Source organism: Melospiza melodia, chromosome 1 (assembly GCF_035770615.1).
Source record: "Melospiza melodia melodia isolate bMelMel2 chromosome 1, bMelMel2.pri, whole genome shotgun sequence".
In the NCBI taxonomy this organism is placed as follows: Eukaryota; Metazoa; Chordata; class Aves; order Passeriformes; family Passerellidae; genus Melospiza; species Melospiza melodia.
The window spans coordinates 21,309,218-21,333,890 of NC_086194.1; the positions used below are offsets into that span (position 1 = coordinate 21,309,218).

Genomic DNA, 24,673 nt, shown 5'->3' on the forward strand with positions numbered 1-24,673 from the left:
TGGGTTTACTTTTTTTGCCATTTGCAGCTTAGTTGCTATGTTTTGCTTCATTCCAACCATACTGATTCATCTGCACATATGCTCACCTTGCTGCTTGAACTCCCCTGCCTCCTGCCCTCAGAATTGGCATCCTTCGAGTTACTTGTCTCCTGATCTTGGTTCATCCAGTTCCCAACACCTGGCTCTGATCTGCAGGCAAATAATCTAACATAAATCAATTTACAGGGGAAAATTGGTTAGTGTCTTAGTCCATGATCAAAGATCTTGTGTGGCAGCATAGAGCTTCCCCTGCCAAGCTGCAGACACCCAGTGGAGCTTCATGTACCTTGCCACATACATATTTTCTTGCTTTTGTTATAAAATTCATTCATACCGTGATTGACATAGTCTGAGCAGGACAAATGATGACTCAGATTTAGTGGGGAAAAAAAAAAGAGCATGATTAGCCATTTTCAGAAGCTGCTTTATCTTGCCACCTTCTTTCTTGTAGTTTCTATGTAAATCCAAGCTGAAAACCACACACACATTTAAGTCTGCAGTGTTAAAAAGAAGGTCACTGGTGTGCTTTTGATACTGTGTGTTTCAGTGATCACTAAGGTTCCAAAGGTCTTTCACTCTCACATTATCTTCCCAAAAGTATCCTAAGTATCTTTGGAGTTTGAAGTCTTATTTTTCCTCATGGTTATTCTCCTAATTTCACATTTTCCTTATCTCTGAGTGGTAAGTTCTACTGCTTCCTGCTTTCTTTGAAATCAAACAACTTACCAGTTTTAATAGGAAGTCAAAATCAGTACTAAAGTAAGTCTGCACTCTGCTGTCCCTCCATGTCCCATTCAGTCTGGTACCTGAAATAAGATGTCCTGTTATGAATATTTCCCAGCAATCACAAAACTTGCTCTCCTGGATGTATTTAGCTTTTTCTTAGGAACACCCTCATCCCTTTGACTTGGCAGTGAATTTAGAAAAATTCTAAGAGATATTTCTCATTGCAACATCTTTGTTGCTAACTTCACTTTTATACCATAGTTTCTTGAATATTTCACCCTTGAACATTTGTCTGAAGCATACTTGCTCTTGTAAGAGGCAGCATCTCCCTTCCCTTTCCTTTGACAATGCCTCTTAAACAAGCTGTCATTTCCCTGTCAGTATCCCAGGGCTGCCATGTGTTTCACCAAAACTGTGCAATAATAGTTACATTAAAATTTTAATGTGAATTCCTCAGGTTATTTCCATGGCTCAAGTGTTTGATGCATTCTTTCTGTTTCTTTTATGGCACTGTTGCAGTCTGTCTTTTTTTCTTCCCCTTGAAATGACATTCCTTTTATAAACATACAGAAAGCAAATTTAAATTGTTCTTAAAGATATTTTCTAGAAATGTTCCATGGAAATAGAAGACGTTATTTTGGACAAAATTAAATAATTAAAATAGTTTTTGAATGGCTTCTATTGAAATTACATTCATAGAGGAAAATTACCATGCCTGTTTTGAATAAATTATGACAGATAAATGATGACATCTCCTTTAGCATGGACCAGATTTTCACAAACTATAAATATATTCTGCCTCAGCAAGATGTAGCCCTGAGCAGAAAAGGAAGGAAGACTGTCAATCTATTTCACTTCCAAGTCAGATGATCTGGTCTTCTCATTTAAATAGAAAAAAAAGCATCAGGTATTGCCACAATTCTTATTTCTCAGTCAAAGCCAGGCTGTCTCTTTGCTGGAAGTTATATCTGGGCAGGGATCAGTGTTATTCCCAGAAAATCTGTGTCATGAGGGTGACCAACTGCATAAAAACAGCTTTCTGTTGCTCATAACTCTGGAATGCTGACTGTTAACATTAAATGGAGCTAACGGGGCAGAAGCAAATGATAAGAACAGATTAAAACCATGGGCTTTATTTCAGTGTCCTGCAGCTCTGCTATGAGAGCCAACACCACCTTATCTTGGGATCAGATACTCTGGTCAGACTAGATGTTTATTTATTTTTTTTTCAGCTCTGATATCCTATCGTTCTTTATGAACCACACCCTTGAATTCATTCTTTCCATCCATTCTCTTTTCCCTCGTTTTTTCATGTGGTAACTATTGGTTTTTCTCTTTGTAGCCAAATATAAAATATTATATTGTTTTTTGTCATGGAAACACTCAAACTTGTTTTTATTCCAGCCTTTATGAAAGCATCTGATTAATTGAACTGGCCTAAAGGAGAAAAGAAAATACACTCATAACTATAAGGAGCATGCCTCTGACTGCTTTTTATTTTGAAATTGTGCAGAAGCTATTGCTGAACAGTTAACAATGTAAAGGAGACCCACAAACTTCAGATTTCCATCAATATTTCTCCCCTATCCTTAATTCTTTCCCAATAGGTCAATTTGAATGTTCAGCTTGGGCCAAGTTAATTTCTGAGGAGATGCTGCAGAAACCAGCAGGGTTCATGTCAGAGCTGGGTTGGTTCCCTTGCCCAGGGGCCGAGAGCCCCAGGGAGCACCAGGGATGATGTGAGAGGCTGGTCCATGAGACTTCATGGATGCGTATTAGAAACTCCTGCTGTTTCCTCTGCCACATAGCTTCCCTGGGCTGGTTTAGATGATTAAGAGCATGTGTTCCTGCTAGATCTCATGCTGTGGCTCTGACTCAGGGAATGTACCACAAACACATTTTAAAATTCATATTTGAACAGACTTCTGACAAATGCAGCAGTCACTGGGCCTCACAGGCAGCCAAGCAGTAAGATTTTTCTGAAGACACTGAGCTTCCAGCAGACAAACAGGCTTCCTCCCCAGACCCTGACAGCCTCATTTCAGATTCTGAGTCTGAGCTGTGATTTCATCCATACTGACTCCTTTTGAATGCCTTGAGATGATCGATTGGACAGAGGAGCCATTATCCATTCAAGTCATGCAGCCTCCCTGCAGAATGTAAAAAAGTGCTATCTCAGCCAAAATAAAAATGTTTAAGCTATTAAGCCTGTGTTATCAGCCACCACAGCAAAATACTGTCTTTTGAACATCTAACTGACTATGATGTTTATAGAAAAATTAATTCCTTATTTTTTCCGGGGATGCAAGCCTCAGTTCCTGAAGTCTCACATTAACCTGGAGTGACAGATTTATTTTTTTTTCCAGCTAAAACCAAATTATTTCTCTTATATCTTTAACATCAGAGCAGTGTCAGGCCCTCTGAGTAGTTAGTGAACACACAATTAATCAAATTATGTAACAAATGCAGTACCCTTAGCCCTGAATGGGGGGGACTAGCTCAGCTCTTTGTTAGGCTTGCTCAGATATTTAGCTTGGACAGAACCCAAACTACTTCTGGGGTTTAAAAGTGTCTGACAGAGCTTATTAAAATATTGAATTTCCCCGCATCTTGAAGTGATCATAGGAAAAAAAGACACATAGAAAGCTGTTTCTAACAGTACTGTTGCTTTCTGAGAAAGATGCATAGACTATTTCTTTTAACTTTTTTGATGTTTACCAAACTATTAATTTTTGGAGTGGACTTGAGGTGCTACTGTTGGAAAATTCTGATGGGATTTCTTGCCCTATATTCCTATTCTCTGCTTTTGGGTGGTTTTTTTGTTTGTTTCTTTTTGTTGTTGGTTTGTGGTTGTTGGGGTTTTTTCGTTGTTAGAACTTGATGTTATCTAGTTTAATTTTGGGATTTATACATAATAATAAGCGTACTTATAGAATTAGAATCTTTCTGTTAATTGTTTGGTTGCTGAAAGACAGCAGCACATTCTTTATTTGGTGTGTCTTTTATAGTTTTCACATCCAAGGTTACTTCCAAGCTGACTTTTGCAGCTGCAGTCCTGCCAGGCACACACAGTGGAGGTGGCAGACTGTCAGTATCGGGTGCCATTCCATTAGCATGCAGGAAGCCAAGAAAATCCAATAATTGAGGGCTCTAGGCAAAAAATCACATGTCAATTGGAAATTGCCCTGAGCATGTGTGTTTTCTTCAGCTTTGAGAGGGAAGACTAGGGAAGGTGAGCTGTTCCACCAATTACAAATGGGTTCAAACTAAAATCCTGCATCCTTTCTGGAAAACAAGCAGGGTTAACAAGGCTTCACATTGCCACATAATTCACTGCACTTGGTTGAAAAAATGCATTGGAAGTACATCATACTGCTATGATGCTTAAGGGAGTGATGGTTCTTTGGTTTATGACTGCCTGAGGCACACTCTGCTGAGTAGGAAACAATTACTCTTGAAAGCCAAAACTCATCTTTTGTGGCAAATTTGTATGCTATATATCCTTGCTTCCAAAGAACATTATGAAAATGTAGCTTACTTGACCCAAATCCATTATTTTGGATATTTATGCTGCCCTTGAAGTAAATAAAGTTGCAATGCTTTTTTTTTTTTTAATCAGAAGGAATTATGAAATCTGTCCCCAGTTTAAAAATCATCTTTAACTATGCCTCTACGTATCAGTGGTGCAAATCATCATCACAGGTTCCTGCAAAAAGTAGCCATTTTTTTTGCACAAGGATAAAAAAAAATTTAAAAAAAAATCTGGGTTTATATGTCCAGAGAAACAAGGTGCTAATTCTGGAGGGAAAGGGAAGAAGAATCTGGCCAAGTCCCCAGACAGAAAATTCCATTTATTTCAAGGCTATTCTCAAATCATCTACAATTTTAAACTTGTTTTGTGCAGGTGGTTTAGGTACTAAAAAGTCTGCAGAGAAAAAGACTCTATTAGCTACTTTACATTATAAAATGTTGAATTATTTTCAATACTTATAGATGGGGTTTTTTTCCTCCTAAAAACTAAACAGTTCTCATGTACTCTGCGTGACAGATACTCTCTTGGGAAAACTTTGACAATATTTCTTCCACTTCTAGGTCTTTGGTGGCCCAGATTTCCTCTCTCCTAGGCTAGCCCAGCTGTGTGTCTCAAGATCAGCACAGAACCCACTGCGAATCTCCACCACGGGCAATTCAGCCGTTGTCCGCTTCGAGACAGATGCAGCAGACACAGGGAAAGGCTTTAATGCCTCCTGGCAAGAAATTCCAGGTGGTGAGTATACTGATTGATACCAGGAGAAATTCAGGAAGCCTGAGAATTGAGGATCAGCCATGCAAGCATTCAAAGTAGTCAAACAGCAGAGGACTGAAAGGTGAAAGAGAATTTGGGTGATACTGAATTTGGTATCACTAAGAGATGCTGGAAAACACACAGAGTTAAAAATTGTCTAATTATCTGAAATCTAGGCCTATTAATGTATTTTGTTTCAGTTTCTTCTCTACATAATTAATGAAGACATTCCTGCAATGAGCAAGGGATTTTGCATGCTACCACTTCTTCCCACCTACTTACCCATACAGTCTTTTATTCACTGAATGGTGCTTTTGGTTTTAAATGGTAAACTGAAAAATAGCTGAGAACACTAGCTTGAAGAACTCAGTAGACTGAACCCGAAAAATATTTGGAGTGATTAGTAAATACTTGATCTCTATAAGGTTTATCCATCCCCCAATGTGATTTTTTGTTCATAGCTTTACCGGTAACCACTGAAAGAAGAGATATGCTTAAAAGACTCAACCAGGTCTCTACATGGGAGCGCTAATAAAAAGACCAATTATCGGAAAATAATTGCAATGAAAAATGATGAGAGGCAAATTTTAATTCTTGCAGTTTTGCTTTATTAAGCACACTGTTTCATTAGTTTGTCAAGGTTTGTACTTCTCCTCTCTCAGATGTTTTATGAGAAAGGCACAAGATTTTTTTCTTAATAAAAGAAGTCTACAATAGTCCTTTGAAATAATCCCCTTTTGAGATCTGGTGGCTTATTTTTTCTACTTAGGCCCCCCGAAGCTTTCTTATCCCTTTACAATGTCTTGCCTGCTGTACTCCAACCCCCTCTAGCCTCTAAAATACCCACTCACCAGAATAAAATAACAGCATAGTTGTTTTATCCTTGTCTTTATTTTTCCCTCCTCCATCTCTTTTTAAGATGTAAAACTCTGTTCGTGTTAGTCCTGTTGAAATCCCTGGTACTTCCCACACAGAATTCATCATTCTGGGCTATTTAGATATTCATGAGCACCAGATCTCTTCTGACCAGAAGTACCTGAGGGTGGAGTCCTCAGGAAGCCCTCAGCTTCATGGGCAGAGAAGTAAAAATGTGAGGTTTGCAATTGCTGCACTGCTCATGAGCAATGAGGAGCTCCAGCTCTCTCAGTAAAAAAGTCATTGTCTCACCCTAAGCTCAGCCGGGCCTAGTTATTGCTTTCTCACTATGCCAGGTCTCTGGCATTCCTATGAACAGTGTTTTGGATTGCTTTTACACTATCTAGGATAGAGGAATACCATCTTCAGCCTTTACAACATCCACTGCCAGTTTGGGGCTACATTACTCTGAGCAGTGTTGTCACATATTCAGTTATAATGATAATGTTATACTTTCCTAAAAGAAATTTCCATTGATCTTTGTTGTACACTTCAACCCTTGTAGCACTCATCTTACAAAAGCTTAATGTAGGAAATATAAAAAAGGAGGTGTTCATAGTTTAAAAATAGAGCTGGATTCTCACTAAGTATGAAAGAAAAGAGCTTGTGATTAAAACTGATTGTGTCTTTTTCAGGCTGTGGTGGTATTTTCCAAGCTAACAGTGGGGAAATCCATTCTCCAAACTATCCTCAACCTTATAATAACAACACTGATTGCTCCTGGGTTATCCAAGTTGATCAGAGCCACAGAGTCCTATTGAATTTCATGGATTTTGACATTGAAAATCACCACTCATGTAACTATGACAATGTTGAGGTAAGTAACAAAAGAAATTTCAAAGGTTTCCTTGATTAGTCTGGTGAAATGCTTGCAAAATAACCTCATACAGACATAACTGTTATGATGACACCCTTTCCCATTTATAGTGCAGTTTGCCACAGCTTGCTCCAAGCCATAGGATGAACTGCTGACATAGATAGCAGATTGCCCACATTTGGCTACAAACTCAGGAGAGAGGGAGTCTGCATCCCGAGGGAATTGCTGCTGCCTGATTTTCTTTATGTATGCACTGTTTATTCAGGTGTTCTGCAGCTGTCTGTTTAATTGCTTCATTAGACCCACTGCTCTCTTTAAAACCTCACATTGCTGCTGGTTTGGGAACTTGTGTTGTCACAGAAACTCAAATTGCTGCTCAATCAGTGCACAACAACGAAAAACTCTCCAAGTCTCCTCTTGGGAGCAGGGACATGAAATCCTGGCCCTCGATGTCAGATTGCACTTCACTCAGTACAAAGGCATGTGTGATCAGTGCTAGTCAGATAAAGCACAGTGACTGTAGCCCAAAATCCAGCTTTCCTCTCCTTGATAAACTGTCATTCACAAAGAACTCAATTTGGCAGGAGCTGAGACTCTTTTGAAAACAGCATCAGTTTTAACAACATTGCCTCGTAAAGCTTTTTTGTACTGAACTAGAAAAAAAGGAAATGTGTCCCCATTTTGCTGAGCAGAACTGAAGATTTCATTTGCCCACAAAGCCTCTTTGTACAATGACTGTTCCTTTTTTTTTTTTTTTCCTCCTGGTTATGAAGCATAAGGAAATATGATTATGTCTTTCTATTTAAATTATAAACTACATCAGGGAACCTTTGAAAAGGAGCTTTCAGTTCTTCTGTGCCATGACACAGGAGTAGAAAGTCAGAAAGTCAAAGTGCCTGACAGAAACACAAGCTAAGATGGTTGTATTTGTATTAATGCAAACAAACCATTCACAAATTAAGGGCTAAATTCTGAAAAGGCCTGATATACCAGTTTCTCTTCTAGACCTGATGCCAATGGATGCTTGCACATCTTAACACTTTGTGGAGTGCTCAGTTCCATGAGCTCCTTGCAGCTACAAGAACAAGTCCCCCATTACCTTTACAGGCTGGATAGGACTGTTTTGAACCATTGAACTGTTTTGAATCATTGAACTGTTTTGAATCACTGAGTTTTGAATCATTGAAAAGAGTCATTCCCTCAGTGGCCAGAGGAGATGTCTGTGCCAGAGCTCTTTGTGTGAACAGAGTCTACAGACCATGTGCAGTGACACCCCTTGTCCTCCAAAGCCATAGGAGTATCTGTGGTTTGCTTCTTCTTTTTGGGTTTTTGGGGGCACTGAAGAAGGGAGTTGCCTATTATCCCCAACTGTCCAAACACAACTGGAGAGTCAAATTTGATGGAGACTTCAATCACTGCCCACAAAGTAGAGTGTAGTTTGAAAATTGATGAGGGGGAATGCTGGTTTGAAGCCAAGAGATAATAAAGGGATCTGAGGCCTTGGTGTATGAGGTAGAATTTTTCAGCGCTCATGTCAGGGAAGCAGCAGGGCAAGAAAGGAGTTAATGAGGTTTCTTTCACTCCTGGCATGCCAATAATAGGAGAATCACTTGTTACCAACACCTAGATATGATTTGTGTTCACTTGTTTTGAGACTTGCTATATGCCTCACACGTAGGAGAGCAGAGTGAGGGGACAGAGAGTGCCTGGAAAATATAAGTAGGTGTCTGACTGTGAATGGTTCAGGAATTGCATTCCAAAAGCTGTGGAAATGGAAAATACAGGCAGCTAAGGAAGCAGGTGGGTTGTTTTTCTCTCCCTAATATAGGAACAACTACCATGTATGAGTAGCACAAAGGTTCCACCCTTTTCTGTTTCTTGAACTTTTACTTATCTGTAGGGATTTCAGTTGCTCTGTGAGTTCTCTTGGGCTTCCCTCCACCCTTGAGTGCACCAATGGTCTTTTCTTTCACCCTCCCCCCTCTAAATCCACTCATTTTTCCCTGCATTATGACTCAAGTTTCTTTTTTTTCCAAATTCTTCTCCCATAAATTCCTTTCAATGGGGAACACGTGAAAATGTATTTTTTCCTCTAAGGTTTTCCATTGCACGTGTGTTATGTGAGCAAAGTGGGAGGAGAGAAAATACTTGTGTCTGCTGCTTCTTGGCCATGCTGCAACTCCATAAAGCCTGGTGCATTTTTCTGTCCAGCTCAGTGATTTCAGATGTGAACCTGAGCACAGATCTAGGTTCAGCCAAATGTATTCTGAGCCTGTGATGGTAAATCGTGGGATAACTGCCCTGAGCTCCCCCTAGAGCCAATGGAGGGAATGCAGAGAGCACATATTTCATCCGTTTAGCTTTCTAAATTTAGCTGAGTCCTCTGCTTCTGCACCTCAGTTTTCTTTCTTATTTTTTCTCAGAACAGATGATCATCTCTTCATCTGTTAAATGAGGGTGTATAGCCTTTCTCTAATCTCAAGTCTAACTCAGTTATATTATGTAGAAAACATAAGATCTTTGAGAAGAGTTTTTTGTTGTCATTGTCACCATACTTGAGTAAATTTTCAATTCCTCCCTGTGTACCCACCCCTGTGTTCTTCTGTCAGGAGAGTGTGACTCACAAAAAAATTTGTTTTTTTGAAGGAAAATGGATGGAAAGAAACTGTGAATGTACCAATTGCTGCATTTTTGGACTGTGTTTAACCAATAATGTATCTGATGCTATGCCAGGAGCTCAGGTCAGCAAGAGTTTCAAGTATTTGGAGACAGGAGAAGAACATGGCTCAGAAGGCAGTACTTGTAGCACAAGGTCCTGAAAAAGAGAGTGAGAATTAGCTTATTCTATCCAGTGAGTTTGATTAAGTAAATGTTTTTTTTTTCTTTCCTGCTGCAGTATAACAAGTAAAACACAGGAATATAGAAATGTAAACTTCTGGGAGATAGAGAGGAGGTACAACTTCATTTATTCCAGGTGCTGGTAAAGAGGATCTTTCAAGGGAGAACAGTTAGAAATATGTGGAGTTTTTTTGGCTCAGAAGACAAAAATGGACATCTTTTTGTCATGTGTTTGTGCAGAGTTCAGGACACATTTGAAGAAGAAGGCAATGAGTGACACAGTTATGTTCGCTGTGGAAAGGGAATTGCTGCTATGCACAATGCAACTGAAAACTTGGCTTTTAAGTGAGCAGATGCCTTGGTTTTCCTTAGCTCTGCAGCCACAAAAATGCATTTCTCAAATGTTTTTAAAATAACTTTAAGAAACTGCAGAGACTCAACTCTTTCCTGCGCTAGTGTGTGAATATTGTGGTTGCTGATCTAACTGCAACCCTGAAATCCTCCTGGTTGTATCCTCAGCTGGGCAGAGGCACACAGATCAAAGCCAGCATTTTACCAGGAGCAGTCGGGCCCTCTCCCTGTGCCCTGTCAATGCAATGCTTCTTCTCAGATAAATCCTCTCACTACTGTCTAGGGAAAGACACTGCCTTAATTCCTGAGGGTTATTTTTTTCCCCCACATTCCATGGTTTGTGTTTTTTAACTCCAGGCCATCTGATTTATATACAGAATATATGTGCAGAGGAAGAATAAACACTGCACACTGTGTATTAGAGGGTGATTGTGGCAGGCTGCCAAGAGAGAAGAAAAGGTTGAATGGATGGATGTTTTTGGGTGTCTTTACCAGGTACTCATTTTAACAGGCGTTGCAGACTTAATGCTCCATCCCCAGATCCCACACAGCTCGCCAGTGTTCACAGAACCACAGGCCAATGTTTAATTCATGAGTGCAGCATTGACTATGTAGGGTATGTCAGGGGATTAAGCAGGAGTTTTGTCCCTTGTTTCTTAGCTCTGAGGTTTATTTGAGACAGGTCATCTTTCTCTCAGCTGCTGTTTTTTTTTGGGTTTTTTCACTAGAGTGTTCAAAAGCCTTTGAATACTGGAGGCAGAAACATTGCATTGTGTTACACAGTCTAGTTAAAAATTTCTAACTCATTGGCGCTGCCTTGCACAGACTTGCTAGGATGTGAGACATTTTGAAGTAAAGGAAGATATTCTCAACAAAAAGTACGTGTCTTCTAATCTGGTGGCATTTGTATAGCTTTTATATAGCTTTTAGCCTCCTGACTCCATTTTTGGGTGCTCCTATGCATATTTTAATCCATATTTTTCTCTATTATATTAAATGATGTGCATATGGCAGGACAGGACCTTAATGCTGAAACAGGAACTGAATTACTGAGTTCAACGGCTGTTGCAGCCCCAAGGCTCCTCCTCTGTGATCAGGCAGCTGTGCTGGGAGCTCCAGGGCTCCTTACTGCTGGAGGGAGGCACTTCTGGGACTGTCCCCTGGCTCCAAACACAGCAGGAACAAATCACTTCTGCTGGAGTGCTAGGAATGATTAATGGGGCACTGAGACTGTGGCCATTCTTCTCTCTCTGTACTTTCTCTTGTCAAAATTTTGATGTTGTTTAAATTATAAACTCATTGGTTTTAACTTCTCTGTCCTTCTCTTCCTGATTGTGAAACAGGAAGGAAACAAAATTATCAGCTGTAGGGGGGGAAAAAAGAGAAGGAAGCCTTTTGTGGTAAAATGAAAAGTGATGAAAAGTGAAGTTAGTGAAGTTTTGTAAACCTCTCTACTTTCTTCCTCCTTTTTTTTTTTTTTTTTTGCTTTTCTTTACCCTCTGCTTAAATAGCACTTCATGTGTATGTGTTTAATTTGGCACTCCTAAGCTTTTATAAAACATAAATGTAGGACTCTGATCCTTGATGCTGGATCTAAAAACCTTAATCCTGGTGACCTTTTATCCAGAGTCATAGCTCTCACTGGTGCACCAGTTGCATGTTGGGGCCAGTTTAGAAATCTTTACTGAGACAAGATGTAGGGTTTAACTGAATGAAAGCTGCACAGGAGCTTGTGTTGGCCATTAACAGGAAACAGCAAATATATGGGGATATGTCGACTGTTAAATGAGTGTTGCTTCAATACCCAATACACATGAAAGAAGATGTTTACTTGGGGCATTTCTTTTACATTTGGTTACAAGGATCCCATAGCTTCAACCTGAAATATATGCATTTTTTGGAAATTGCCACTTAAGATGGGCAATGTACAGTTTGTTTGCACTGCCCATAGCAGGACTACATAACGATCAAAATTAATGGACATAAGAGAGGGAATGAAATTAAAGTCTTCTCAATACTCCCATTGAAACCAAATACTTTATTTGATATTTTCATGACAGGTGTTTGATGGTCCTAACAATGAAGCACCACTTCTTGAAAGGCTCTGTGGAGCAGAGCATCCTCCTCCCATCACATCCTCCAGGAACCTGATGTACATCAGAATGCACTCTGACACAACCATCCAGCACAGGGGCTTCAGTGCTCGCTTCACAGAGGGTAATTGCATCATTTGCATTAATGCACATTTATCTCATCACCACTTTGTATCTGACACAGTCTTTTAGCACAGCTGATAATGAAAAGTGTCATTTCTACCCACGCAGCACACCAGTGGGTATCTTTACCAAGAACAAATTTTTCCAAATTATAGATAAAAGACTTTAAAGTCGAGGATTAACTTAGATTCTTCAATTGGGAAAAAAGAAATCATACTTTTTATAGCAAGGCATGTAGCACACATCGGCTGCTCTTATTCTTCCTCCCTAGAGGGTTAGCTGTCCATAACTGTCCTGAGAAAAATGTGCAACTGGCAGTTTCCACAGACCTGGTGACAAAATAACGTTTTATATGGCCATCCATGCGCATGAATCTGAAAAGCTGGAAAAGAATTCTGTGGTGCTGTTGATGAAGTTCATGGATTCAGGCCTGCACACTCTGCCAAACATCAACTATCCAATTTGTGGCAGACTAATTGGTATTTTACATGGTTTCCTTTTTAATGAAAAATGACACCAACTGGGCAGAATTTTTTTCATGAAGTTACATACCATTTGATACCGTGATTTGCTTTTACTTTTTCTCAGTAATTTGTGAAACAACTTTTCCCCAAGTTACAGACATTTAATATTTGCAGACAAAATCAGTCTCTCTAATTTTCCTCTCAGGCTTCTTGTCACTTTTAATTATTGCTTTTCCCAGAAATGTTTCTTTCTCAAAAATATTGTGAAAAATTATAAAGAAAAGGAGGATCCTGTATGAACAAAAACCTCAGAAACCCCAGTTGCTGAGGTACTAGTTACATACCTAATTAGGTAATCTGGCTAACAGTGGTGAGAGCCTGAACTGCTCAGATTTCTCAGAACATTTACTGGGTTTAGTACTGCACAAACCATGTCTGGTGAGTGAGTGCTCCCTGCCTAGGGTGTTAGCAACCCAGCTTCCCTCTTCCTGAGAAGACTCAGTTAACTAAGTCCCATCTTTTGGTTGGTGTTTTAGGCAGCACAGCACAATAAATGAGCCTCACTCGTTGGTACTCAGCTCCTCACCCTGCAGTTTAAAGCAGGTGTGTGTTAAACTCTGACCTGGGCAGTTTATGGGCTGCCAGTGAGCTTAGAGATGGGGCAAGGCAGCACTCAGCCCTGTCAGCCAAAGTTCTGCAGTTAGTCAAGCTCTAGAGTGTGTGCAACACCTCACACAATTGCAGTTTTGCTGACACAGCTCCAAGAGGATCCTGCCAATGCAATGTGGGGCCACCCTTGGGTGCTGGAAAGTTGTGGACAGTTATTTATGATTTTTTTTCTTCCTAGCTGCCAACATAAACAAGTGACCAGAGAAATGGGTGTTCTGCACTACCCTTAAACAAAGTTATTTTTGCCCCAAGATATCTCTTCTGGGCTATGAAGACATGAAATCTATCAGGTCTAAAGTCAGTCTGGCTTCTTGCAGATGACTAGCCAGGTGCAGCATGGCATGTGGTCATGAAAGTGCAGCCAGTGCTGGGAGCTAATCCTTAAGTCTATTCTTCTGATTAAATGCTATTGGGAATTTTATCCTATTTCATGCTAATGTACCTTGTTACACTTTGCGTTCATTTTCACTACAGAATCTAGGCAAGGTGATTTGTGTATATAAATATTTATATATGTATCTATGTTTTTGTGTTTCATTCTAAAGCATGTGGAAGTTTCATAGAGTCAGATTCAGTTGGGGCAGCAATTTCCTCTCCTCTGTATCCTGCCAAATACCCAAACAATCAGAACTGCAGCTGGATTATTCAGGCTCAGGAACCATGTAAGTAAAAACATCTTTTGTAGTCAGTTGGGATGACTAACATCCTCATCTTCTTTTCTGTAATAACAATGCAAAATTCCTCCTTTATTTCTTTAGGAAGTTCTGCTTCCTGGTAGCTGTGAGTGTGGATCTCCCAATCTGTCACAAGTCAGATTTCACTGTAAAAGATTAAGTGCATAGTGAGGAAAACAATTCACAACTTTGTCATCCTAGCCAATTTACTGCGACCCAAGTGTTAAAATTATAAATGAGGTGTTGAATACTATGTGAAGTTGGATTCATTTGTGAGAAAATCTAAGGGTTTACATATAATTAAAGCACTTGTATTTAGCTGAACATATTTTGGTCTGGAGTTTTCAAGCTGGACTTGTATTACATGAAAACTATGCTGTTGACATTAAAAAATTAGATTGAATAATGAGAAAAGGTACACAGAAATTTCAATTTCAAATACAAACAAAAATAAATAAATAAGCTGTTATGTGCATAGATACACTGTCAGCTATTCATAATTTTACACAGATTTATGACTGATCATAAACCACTGAATATTTTCCATCAGATACTGCTACTAAGTTTAATACTCTCTGTTACCTTTACATTGTATAAAATCCCTAAAAATAATTTATATGTATTAAATCCCATAATAATGTCCTGGTATCCTAATTTAAAATAGCAGCTATTCTACTCCAGTTGCACACATTATATTTAGATGTTGTTAAAATCCTAGAATGTTTCAATCATATTTATAAGTTTATTTTGCTAGTTTGTAAAACAAATATCAATTTGCCAAGAAAATACCAAAACATAAATCAGGAGATAAGCAATCCTTTTTTAAGTATAGTTACAAATAGGATGTCCATGAAAAAGGCATCATCTGAGCAGTTCATCACCTATGTAATGTTTATTTTTAAAGACAAACTTTCCCTGGATTTGTATTGAAAATTCATACATGACTCCTGTCTCCTGAATTACATGAGTATGAGAGACCATAAAAATGCTGTGTGAGAAGCAGTGACTTCCTCCACTTACCAGCAGGACCACCCCATGCATCCTGTTACAGCTGCACATGGTTTCATTACGCTGTATGTAATGCTATTATTTATGGCATTTCATAAATAAACAGCATGCATACCCATTGCATACCCATGTCTGATAGATTTATCCAGTGGCAGGCCACAGCAGAGATCCTGCTCTGCTTTTACTGGGAAGGCCAACAAGTCTCCTGCTCTGGCCACCCACTGTGTTTTGCCTTTTTGCTGTGCATCCTGAGGACCTGCATTGACAGCTGGGATTGACTGAGCAGGAGGGACACAAAGGATGCAGCTGAATGCCAGCCAGGGCACCCTGCTGGATGCAGCCTGGCCTCTGTGGCTGTCATCTCAGCTGCTTCAGGCCAATTAAGTGGGGCCCAGGGAGAAGCAAAATATTTGTGTCAAATTCAGTTTGGTCAGTGTGGGAGAAAACTTAGTTATCATCTAAATCATGAGACTCTTTTTGACCCACTCAAAGTGGAACCCTAAGGCCAGTTATAATTACTGTCCAGACTGGTGTCAAGGACAGCCTCTCTTCTGCCAGCTGTGACTTCACCTTTATTTGTATCAGACAAGCAGGAGTAGTAGGAGATTCAAAAATACTCTGAATCAGAAATTCTCTTTTTCATTATATAGCCTGCAGTCCAAGAGCATGGAAAATCCAATTCTGTACAAGTACAGCTGAGGGTAGTTAATGATCCTTTGACCAGTTCAATTGATGAATATGGAATGTTGGAATATGATGAAAGAAGCTGCTCTTTCTAAGCCTGGAGCAGGGCACATTTGTCCAGATCTATGATATAGATTGCAAAGGGACAGCAGGTCATGGGTGTGTAGAAATAAGTTGTGTTTCTGAAAGTCTGTAGATTTTCCATGTTTTATTTGCTATTTTTTTCAGTATATAATGAAGTTGCCCAGAAACAAGGACACTTAGATCCATGTGTATATGCTAAATTCTCTCCTTCTAATGTTGATTGAACTAGAAAGTACTGAAATGTACTGAAGGGATTTACCAGGACCTTTGCACTAAAGGTTAATGCACTGAAATTAAATTCATTCAATATATAATGAAAAAAAAATCTAGTTCAGATATGCTTTATGGGGACTGAGTGACTTAAGAGGAAAAAAAGAACATTTGTTTACATGTAAATATTTCTCTGTGAAATTGCTAACTTCTTCCTAAATTTTTACTCTTTGCTCTTGCCAGTCAACCATGTCACACTTTCATTCACTGACTTTGATATTGAAAATAATGGACAAAACTGTACAACAGATTTTGTGGAGATTTTGGATGGGAATAACTATGAAGCTCCTCTTCAAGGTATTGTACCTTTCCCTTGTGTATTTGATATATATAGAACTACACCCAAGGTAAGCAGGAGAAGGTTTTCTGTTCATGGTCTCCTGCTCCATGGATTTTCTTTGATAACAGAATCTCCTTGGCCTCTCTGGCCAGAGGAAATTGAGAATGAAGAATAAGTCTTCAGTGTGAATGGCAGAGTTCTCCCAGGCTCTGACTCTGCTCCTGCTAACCTGCAGTTTGGTGTTGACTCCAGCTGCCTTTTCCTTCCTCCTCAGTGGAACAATATTGGGAACCAAGCAATTCAGTTTAAACTGAATTTCCATTTAACTGCACAAACACATAAGTCACAAGCACAGCAAATAAGCATAGTCCATGCTAAACACAGGTAAGGAAGCTGAAGACTTCTGGGAGCAGAAAATGGTTTTTTGTCAAGCCATGGAAAGCCTAATTCTTCTGCTCTTGCCTGAGTTTTTGATAGCTTTCTTCTGATTTCTTTGGACAGTACCATCCCCTTCAAGTGCCAGGAGCAGCCTGAAGCAGCAAAATTCTCAGCCCTGGTCACAGGGTGGTCCCAACTCTCCTCATATCCCTAGGACTGCCCCTAATTAATTTCTGGAAGATTCAGAATATACCTGCCTTACTATGTTCTCCCTTAATCTGTTTTTGTACATGCTCCTTTGTTGGGAGTGGGGCTGCAGTCAGTTTAAATTGTTTGTTACTAGGAGCAGAATTCATTTTTGTCTCCTATCCTTGGCTTTCACTTGCCAAAAGGACTTTTTAGTTCTTACAGGGGACATGTAAGAAAGATGGGGGAAAACCTTTTAGAAAGGCATATGAGATTGTCATGGTATTAAGCTAAAAGAAAGTAGATTTCAACTAGATATAAAGAACATTTTTTTCAATGAGGGTGGTGAGATACTGCAACAAGTTGTCTAGAGAATTGGTAGATGCCCTGGCAACATCCAAGGTCAGGCTGGATGAGGTTCTGAGCTACAATATCTAGTTGAAGATGTCCCTGCTCATTGCAGGGTGGTTGGACTAGATGACCTTTAAAGGTTCCTTCCAACCCAAAGCAGTCCATGATTCCATGATACTAACTGCTATCTTTCTTTTTACTGGCAGATGCCTTTATGACAGATCATGACTCATATTCCTAATCCCCATGTTACAATCCATTACAGGAGAAATGGTCTGTTATTTTTCAGGGGTTTTTTTTGTGTTTTTTTTCATCAGAACCAATTGAGTGAAATGGAAACCGCTGTCAGACATATCTGATAGGTTTTCTTGGGGTTTATTTCCAATTAGGCAGTCATCCCTCATATTTTTCATTTTCATTAAGGGAACTCAATGACAGAATAGCCAGGAACCAGGGTGTCTAGAATGCTGGACGTCCTTTTTCTGTTAAAAAAAAATTGCCACAAGGATTGAGTTTTGTGTAAAAATGACTACTTTTTTATGTAGATTGAACTGACAACTAAAATTGTTAACAACAAGCATTACTCCTGCTTGTTGTCAGACATTAACTCCAATGTTAAATTAGCAGCAGTAATTACATGCTGAACACTCATTTTTTTTCCCCCTCTGTGTTCTGCTCTCTTTCAGGCCGTTACTGTGGCACTGCTATGCCACATCCTATCACTTCTTTTGGTAATGCCTTGGTGGTGAATTTCATCTCCAACAATGATGTTGCTGCCAGGGGCTTCCATGCCACCTATGCTGCATCGTCATCATGTAAGTCCATACAACAGGTGCTACTTCCTTATGCCACTGACTTTTAAGAAAAAGAACAGATCCTTTACCTCTTTTTCTCACTGCCATTCAATTTTTGAACCTCCCCTGTTGCCCTTTCTCTTTTTGGCTGAGGTCTCAGCAAGTACACCAACAAGCTAAAGAACAAAGAGACCAGGAGAATTGCTTTCTTGATTAGCAAGTGCTCTGTCTCTGTCAATTTTTTTTGCTGTTTTTTTGTTTATGCCATCCTTTCCAAGCCTCTGCTGTCTCTTTCTTGTTGCAGCCTGCGGGGGTACTTTCCACATGGACAGAGGAGCTTTCAACAGCCCTGGCTACCCCGAGCTGTATCCGCCCAACAGCGAGTGTGTCTGGACAATCCACAGCTCCCCTGGCAACCGGCTCCAGCTGTCCTTCATGTAAATCCATTGCCAGGGGTCATCATTCAGCCTTTAACAGACCTGAAGGAAGGATGCTCTGTGTTTGTTAGGAAATGTAATTACCCAGTGATAAAGCTGAAACATATTTTTAGAGTAACTTGGAAAGAGAACACAGCAGGGGTTAGTGGCAGCTTGCAATCAGTGTTTCCCTGTCTTAGTCATTGCTTCTGTTAAGGCATATTCAGCATTATATAAATAGGTGGTTTATTATCTGAGCAGCATGAGATGGTGAAGCCAATTCTTACTCACCTATAAACAAGAAGAGGAAATTTAGCATCGCTCTGCCTTTTCGTTACAAAGGAAATTCCTGCAATGTAAAGATTCATTTTAGTGTTTGTTATATAGCTGATTAATATAAAGGGCCTAGATATCCCACACATTATAGGGTTATGCCTCTGGAGGGATCTTGACACATTTATGAAGTGGGCTGAGGTAAACCTCATGAAATTCAACACTGGCAAGTGCCAGATCCTAAACCTGGGTCAGGGCAGTCCCAGATAAGCCCACAGGTGGGGCAGAGAAGGGGTTGAGAACAGCCCTGTAGAGAAGGACTTGGGGGTGATGGTTGATGAAAAACTCAACACGAGCCAGCAGTGTGCACTCACAGCCCAGGAAGCCAAAGGAATCCTGGGCTGCATCCAAAGGAGTGTGGCCAGCAGGGCAGGGGAGAATTCTGCCCCTGTCTTCTGCTCTCATGAGGTCCCACCTGGAGCACTGCATATGGTTGGGTCGCCCCAGTTAAAGAAAGACATGGAAGCCACAAAGCTGAAAAAGGGACTGGAGCACCTCCCTTGTGAAGATGGGCTGAGAAAGTTTGGGCTGTTCAGGGAAGAGAGAGAGAGGGGAGAGGAGAGAAGGCTGTGTGGAGACCTCTTAGCAACCTTCCAGTATCTGAAGAGGGCATACAGGGAAGATGAAGAGGGATCTTCATCAGGAACTGCAGGGACAGGACAAGGGACAATAGCTTCAAACTGATAATGCACAAGTTTGGATTAGATGTTAGAAATTCTTCACTGTGAGTGTGATGAGGCACAGGAACAGGCTGCCCAGAGAAGTTGTGGATGCCCCAAACCTGGCAGTGTTCAAGGCCAGATTGGACGGGGCTCTGGGCAATCTGGTCTAGTGGAAGATGTCCTTGTCCGTGGCAGAGGATTTCAAACTATTTGATCTTTAAGGTCCATTCCAACTCAAAACATTCTATGATTCTATTTTAGATTCTAAAATTGATGTTAGATTTTTAAAAATTTCTTCAACAGTTAAAGCAGAGGAGCTACAACAATAATCAGAAGAATATGTGATGGAATTTTGTTTTCCCTGTAGTAAACAAACTTTCCTTTGAACACTTCTGAGAAGAAAGTCATGTGGAGAATTATGTGGAGTCCTTTACCAGGGTTGTTAGGTTGTTCTTTACCCATGAGGTAGATTTCTGAGCCTCCTCATTTCCGGGCATCAAACAGCAGCTGCTGCCAAGAAGGAGAGCACTGACCTTTAGCAAAGCTTATGAAGAATGAGCAGGAAAACAAAACTAACTCTGAAACCTGCATTTGTAATTAATCAGAACAAAAGGAAATTTTTTCTGGTAATACACTGACTGCATAAGACACAACTTGTTTGGCATGTGCTGATTCACTAATGCAATAAAAAGGACATTCTATTCCTCCACTACTCACTGAAGCAGAGAAAAAGCACTACAGCCTGAAAACATTTTCCAAAATGTTTTCCAGAAGCCTGAGAACATTTTTCAAAATGTCACAAAATAAGCAGTAACTTTTCAGAAACAACTCAAAATTCTGCTGTGAAGCAGAAACTTTCAGTGGAACATACATTTGCTTATATAAAGTGACACTGAGTAGATGTTAATTCTTTTTCTTCAGTTACAAATAGCTGAAAGGCAAGCTGAAAATACTGGAAAATATTGAGTAATTATGTTAGAAAGCACTATTTTTTAATTTAATTTAGTGTTAGGAGGTTATAAAGGTTTTTTTTTGGCATGAGACAATAATTTTCTTCAATGTCTGTCTTGCAATGTGAGGGCTAGCTTTAAATTGTTCTGAAATATATCCAGATGAGTGGTTGGAACCATTTCACAGCATGATATGCTGAACACATATGGCTATATTCAAATCTGAAAGGGAGAAGTTGTTACCAGAGTATCAGAAAACATGAATATTTAAGGCATTGGTTATTAGAGGCACTCTCTGGAATCTTTTCTATATATTCATAGCCTGCTTCTGGAAACCATGTTGGTTTGTATAAAAGCAATTCATTTAAAATAACAGATGATTTTTAGAATATATTTATCATTCACCTTGGTGCAATAATTAATAATTAATTTGATTACTATGTATCATTCCTTTTCTGGGATAAAAAGTACTTTAGAAGAGTTGATAACAATCCTTATTATTATTTTGCACACCCAGATATGTAAAAGTCAGAGAGGCCAGAAGAACAGTAATATTTTATAATTCTGGAGGAACTCCTAAGGGATTTCTGACCTCTGAGGTGCTAACTGCAACTAAATCAGCAATTGTTTTCTGACCACAGCATGTGCTGAAATAATAGACATATGAAGGGGCTAAAATATTCTCTGCACTCGACATTCACTGGATTTACATTAAAAATCTGGATTATATATCAGGGCTTTCATGGTTGTTCTTGGAGAACCAAGAAATTTTAAAAGCATTTGAGAACTCCTTAAAATGTGTAACTCTGCACACTGAAGCTCTGTTATAAAATAAGGAGCTGGAAAGTCGTGCCCTGTATTGGTGGCCTTGGCAGGTGCTGAGGGTTTTGTTGCTGCCCTTTTCCTAAGCCTTACAGAGGGATACCATCCACAGTGGGATTATTGGCCTGGCAGGCCACACTCTGAACTATGTGCCAGTCCTGTGTGTGCTAATGCTCTTGTGCTGTGTTGGAACAGAGCATTTCAGCTGGAGGACAGCAGTGGCTGCACCAAGGATTACCTGGAGATTCGGGAAGGGAGTGACACAGGCGCGCTGGCAGGACGGTTCTGTGGGAGCTCCTTCCCTTCCAATTACACATCAACTGTTGGACATATCCTCTGGCTCAAGTTTGTCTCAGACACCTCAGGCACAGGTGTTGGCTTCAGGGCCACCTTCTCTCACTGTGAGTAGATGTAATTTGATTGAAAGCTATTGTTCTTTCATAGTACTTCTGAAATTATTCTAAAAAGGGGTTGTTTGGGTCTCTAAAGTCTATTAGAAAATATTTGCTGATGTCAAAAAGTAAATTTAAAAATATTTTGTAAAACCTCTATGGAATGTAAAGGGAGTGCTCTTAAACATGCAAGAACTATATCATATTTATTAGGCAATTGGAAAATTAAGAAAAAGTATTTATTTCTCAGCTTTCTTGTTGGTTTTTTTGGGGTTTTTTTTTTTTGTTTTTGTTTTTTTTTTTTTTGTTTTTTTGGGTTTTTTTGAGTGTGACAGTGTTCATCTTCTGGTTTGGATCTAGATGCCATCAACCAGGGAGTGGAATTAGAAAAAAGGGAATTATGCCAATTTATAGATCCAATATTTCAATGGACTACTGCCAACATCAGTCAGACTTGATGCTTGAACAGACTGCGGAAGCTAAACATTCATGGCCATTTTGATTATGCAAGCTAAACTTCTAATAATTTCCCTTCTTTTGAGATTTAACTCCTTTTCAAAATGAATTATCAATAGTTCAGACCTCAGTGAAGGCAGAACCATTTTTCACCAGAATGTGCACAGGCATTTAAAAAAATTCTTTAATGATTTTGGGTAGAAATGAACATAAAGTAGTCAGAGTCAGGGAGGAGTTTAGGTGTGCTGTCTTCCTGCTTCTCCTACAGGTAGACCCATATGGCTCAAATGGGTAATTTCTTTCAGAAAAGGGAACACTGCATCTCTCAACACAAGAAGATAATTGGATGTAAATCTTAGAGCTGTCTGAGATGTTTTACAGCCTTACAGCACCATCCAGTCCCAAACTAAATCACACGGGCCCCGCAGCTTTTCTTTTACTGTACATGAATTAGAGGCATTAGTTGTGTCCTTCTTGTTTTTCAGTGTTTGGAAATGACATTGTGGGAGAGAGAGGACAAATAGCCTCCCCCCAGTGGCCCAGGAGTTATCCTCCCAATTCCAATTACCAGTGGCGGATAAGCGTTAACGCTTCCCAGGTTATCCACGCCCGCGTCCTGCAGATGGATATTGAAAATCATCACAGGTGCCAGTATGACAGCCTAAAGGTGATTTCCTTCTGACAAGTTATTTTATCAACTTTAGTAAAATGGATGAATAGAGAAACCTAGAGGATGAATGGGGAGCATTTCTGAGGGTGTGGTGTGGCTTACTGTTTTTGCTGTGTTGTCCTTTCAATAATTATTATGTATGGGAAGAGTATTATATATTCAATAATATATATTGAATATATTCAATTATATATTCAATAATTATTTATTTATACTCTTTAGCTCCCTAACAGATATTTCCAAGTTTGAAATTTTCTGAAAATAAGTCCACAATGGTACAATCCTGAATATTACTATTAAAGAATTTCAGGTCAGATGCCAGACTGAAATTTGTTCCATGCTTGTTAAGGACAACAGTGATAGTAACATCTAAATGCTTCTAAAAATAAAGTTATTCTAAAATCCTACAAGGAACAATTCTTGTGCCTTCTTTGCTCTCTGCATCAGTAATTTGGCTGCTGGTGGCAGAAGGGCGCTTCTTTCTTGCAGTTTGATTGTTTCTCTGTACCCTCCCTGTACTATAGTCTAGATGGGTTAAAAAATAGAATAGTGGAATAGTTTGGACTTGGAAGGGGCCTTTTACAGCTTATCTAGTTCAAGCCCCCAGCAATAAGCAGGGGCATCTTCAACACAGCACCCATAGTGCTAAGCAAAATGAACAATAGAGAATACAACTTCTTTCTGAACTTAGCCAACATAACCACTTAAATAAGGTAAATCTCTTCTTGCTTTCTTTTTTTTTTTAAGCAGGTAATTAATCCATTATCCTTTTTTTCTTTTTGAGAAAGTTAATGCTAGTTCAATATTTTTAGTTCATTATTAATTTACTGATATTCAAATGTAATATTAGTTCAAAAAGGAAATAAAACTTTTCCTTTCACCTCATGTCATATACTAGCAGCATTTTTTTCTCCTAACTCAGCCTGCCTTTTTTTGTCCCTCTGAAGGCAAAATGAGTTTCTTAAACCAGGTAGACATTTAGTGAGTGCAAACCAGTCTGATCTTTAATCTCACTCAAGGATGAAATTATTAATGCAATGTTAAAGTTTATTTAATAATTCTTATCTTCCTCTACTGGACATTTTTACTGGGTGGTAGATGAGAAGAAAAAAATAAGCTTAAAAGGTGGCAAAGGAGAAACACCTTGTAACCAGACAAGATTTTGGGTTATAAATACATAAAGAAAATATTTCTGTATATTTATCTGATAGAATTCAAAATACATATGTTCCTCAGTGGGTGGAAAAAAGATAAAGGAAAGAAAAGAAAAGTAATTCTTTTTCTCTCCCCTGCATATCATGGTTTGTTGGTTTTTTTTCCCATCAAGAGTAAAAATTGTACTTTTGGACTCTTTTTAAAGTAGGATGTCATTCTATGTCCCCAAAGAGCAGCCCTGTGATAGGGAATGAGGTGAATTTGATGACTTCCATTCAGATCCTTCTTCTGTGAAAGCTTCACTTTTAACTGCATATAATGGAAAGGAAGATTTTATTTCCTTTTTATAAGAGAGGTTTCTCTCTAACTTGGATATGTTCAAAGATCCCTCACTGATTGAAAGAGGGTAATTTTCTCCTTGGAATTTGCTGAGTATGGGGCAGATGAAAATCTGGCTCTGTGAGGAACAGCACTGTTCTTCTTTCTGCAGGTGTTTGATGGGTCCACAGTTCATGCTCGTCTTGTTGCAACATACTGTGGTGCAGACCCTGCCTCTTTTGCATCCTCTGGCAGTTCCATGACAATCCAGTTCCAGTCAGATTCCTCTGTGACTGGAAAAGGCTTTCTTTTGGAGTGGTATGCAGTGGATGCTTCTTCTGTTACACGGACCATTGCTAGAGGTGGGTTTTCAGTGAGTTCCACAGCTGCAAGTGGTACAGCCAGTGATACACTCAGCTTTACTTAAAGAAATCCAAACAAACTTCCCCTCTAGAGAAAGCCCAAGTTAT

General features: G+C 39.4%; 1 protein-coding gene across 2 annotated transcripts in view; it reads left to right on the forward strand.

Annotated features, from left to right (window-relative positions):
• The window catches only part of CUBN (cubilin), a 143,206-nt gene that overhangs the window by 66,314 nt on the left and 52,219 nt on the right, over positions 1-24,673 (forward strand). For both annotated transcript variants that reach the window (XM_063150547.1, XM_063150550.1), the window contains exons 30-39: positions 4,858-5,032; positions 6,601-6,782; positions 12,032-12,188; positions 13,866-13,982; positions 16,224-16,337; positions 17,922-18,050; positions 18,334-18,466; positions 21,408-21,613; positions 22,546-22,727; positions 24,376-24,565. In XM_063150547.1, coding sequence (XP_063006617.1) covers positions 4,858-5,032; positions 6,601-6,782; positions 12,032-12,188; positions 13,866-13,982; positions 16,224-16,337; positions 17,922-18,050; positions 18,334-18,466; positions 21,408-21,613; positions 22,546-22,727; positions 24,376-24,565 — 1,585 coding nt within the window. The remainder of the gene's footprint in view (positions 1-4,857; positions 5,033-6,600; positions 6,783-12,031; positions 12,189-13,865; positions 13,983-16,223; positions 16,338-17,921; positions 18,051-18,333; positions 18,467-21,407; positions 21,614-22,545; positions 22,728-24,375; positions 24,566-24,673) is intronic.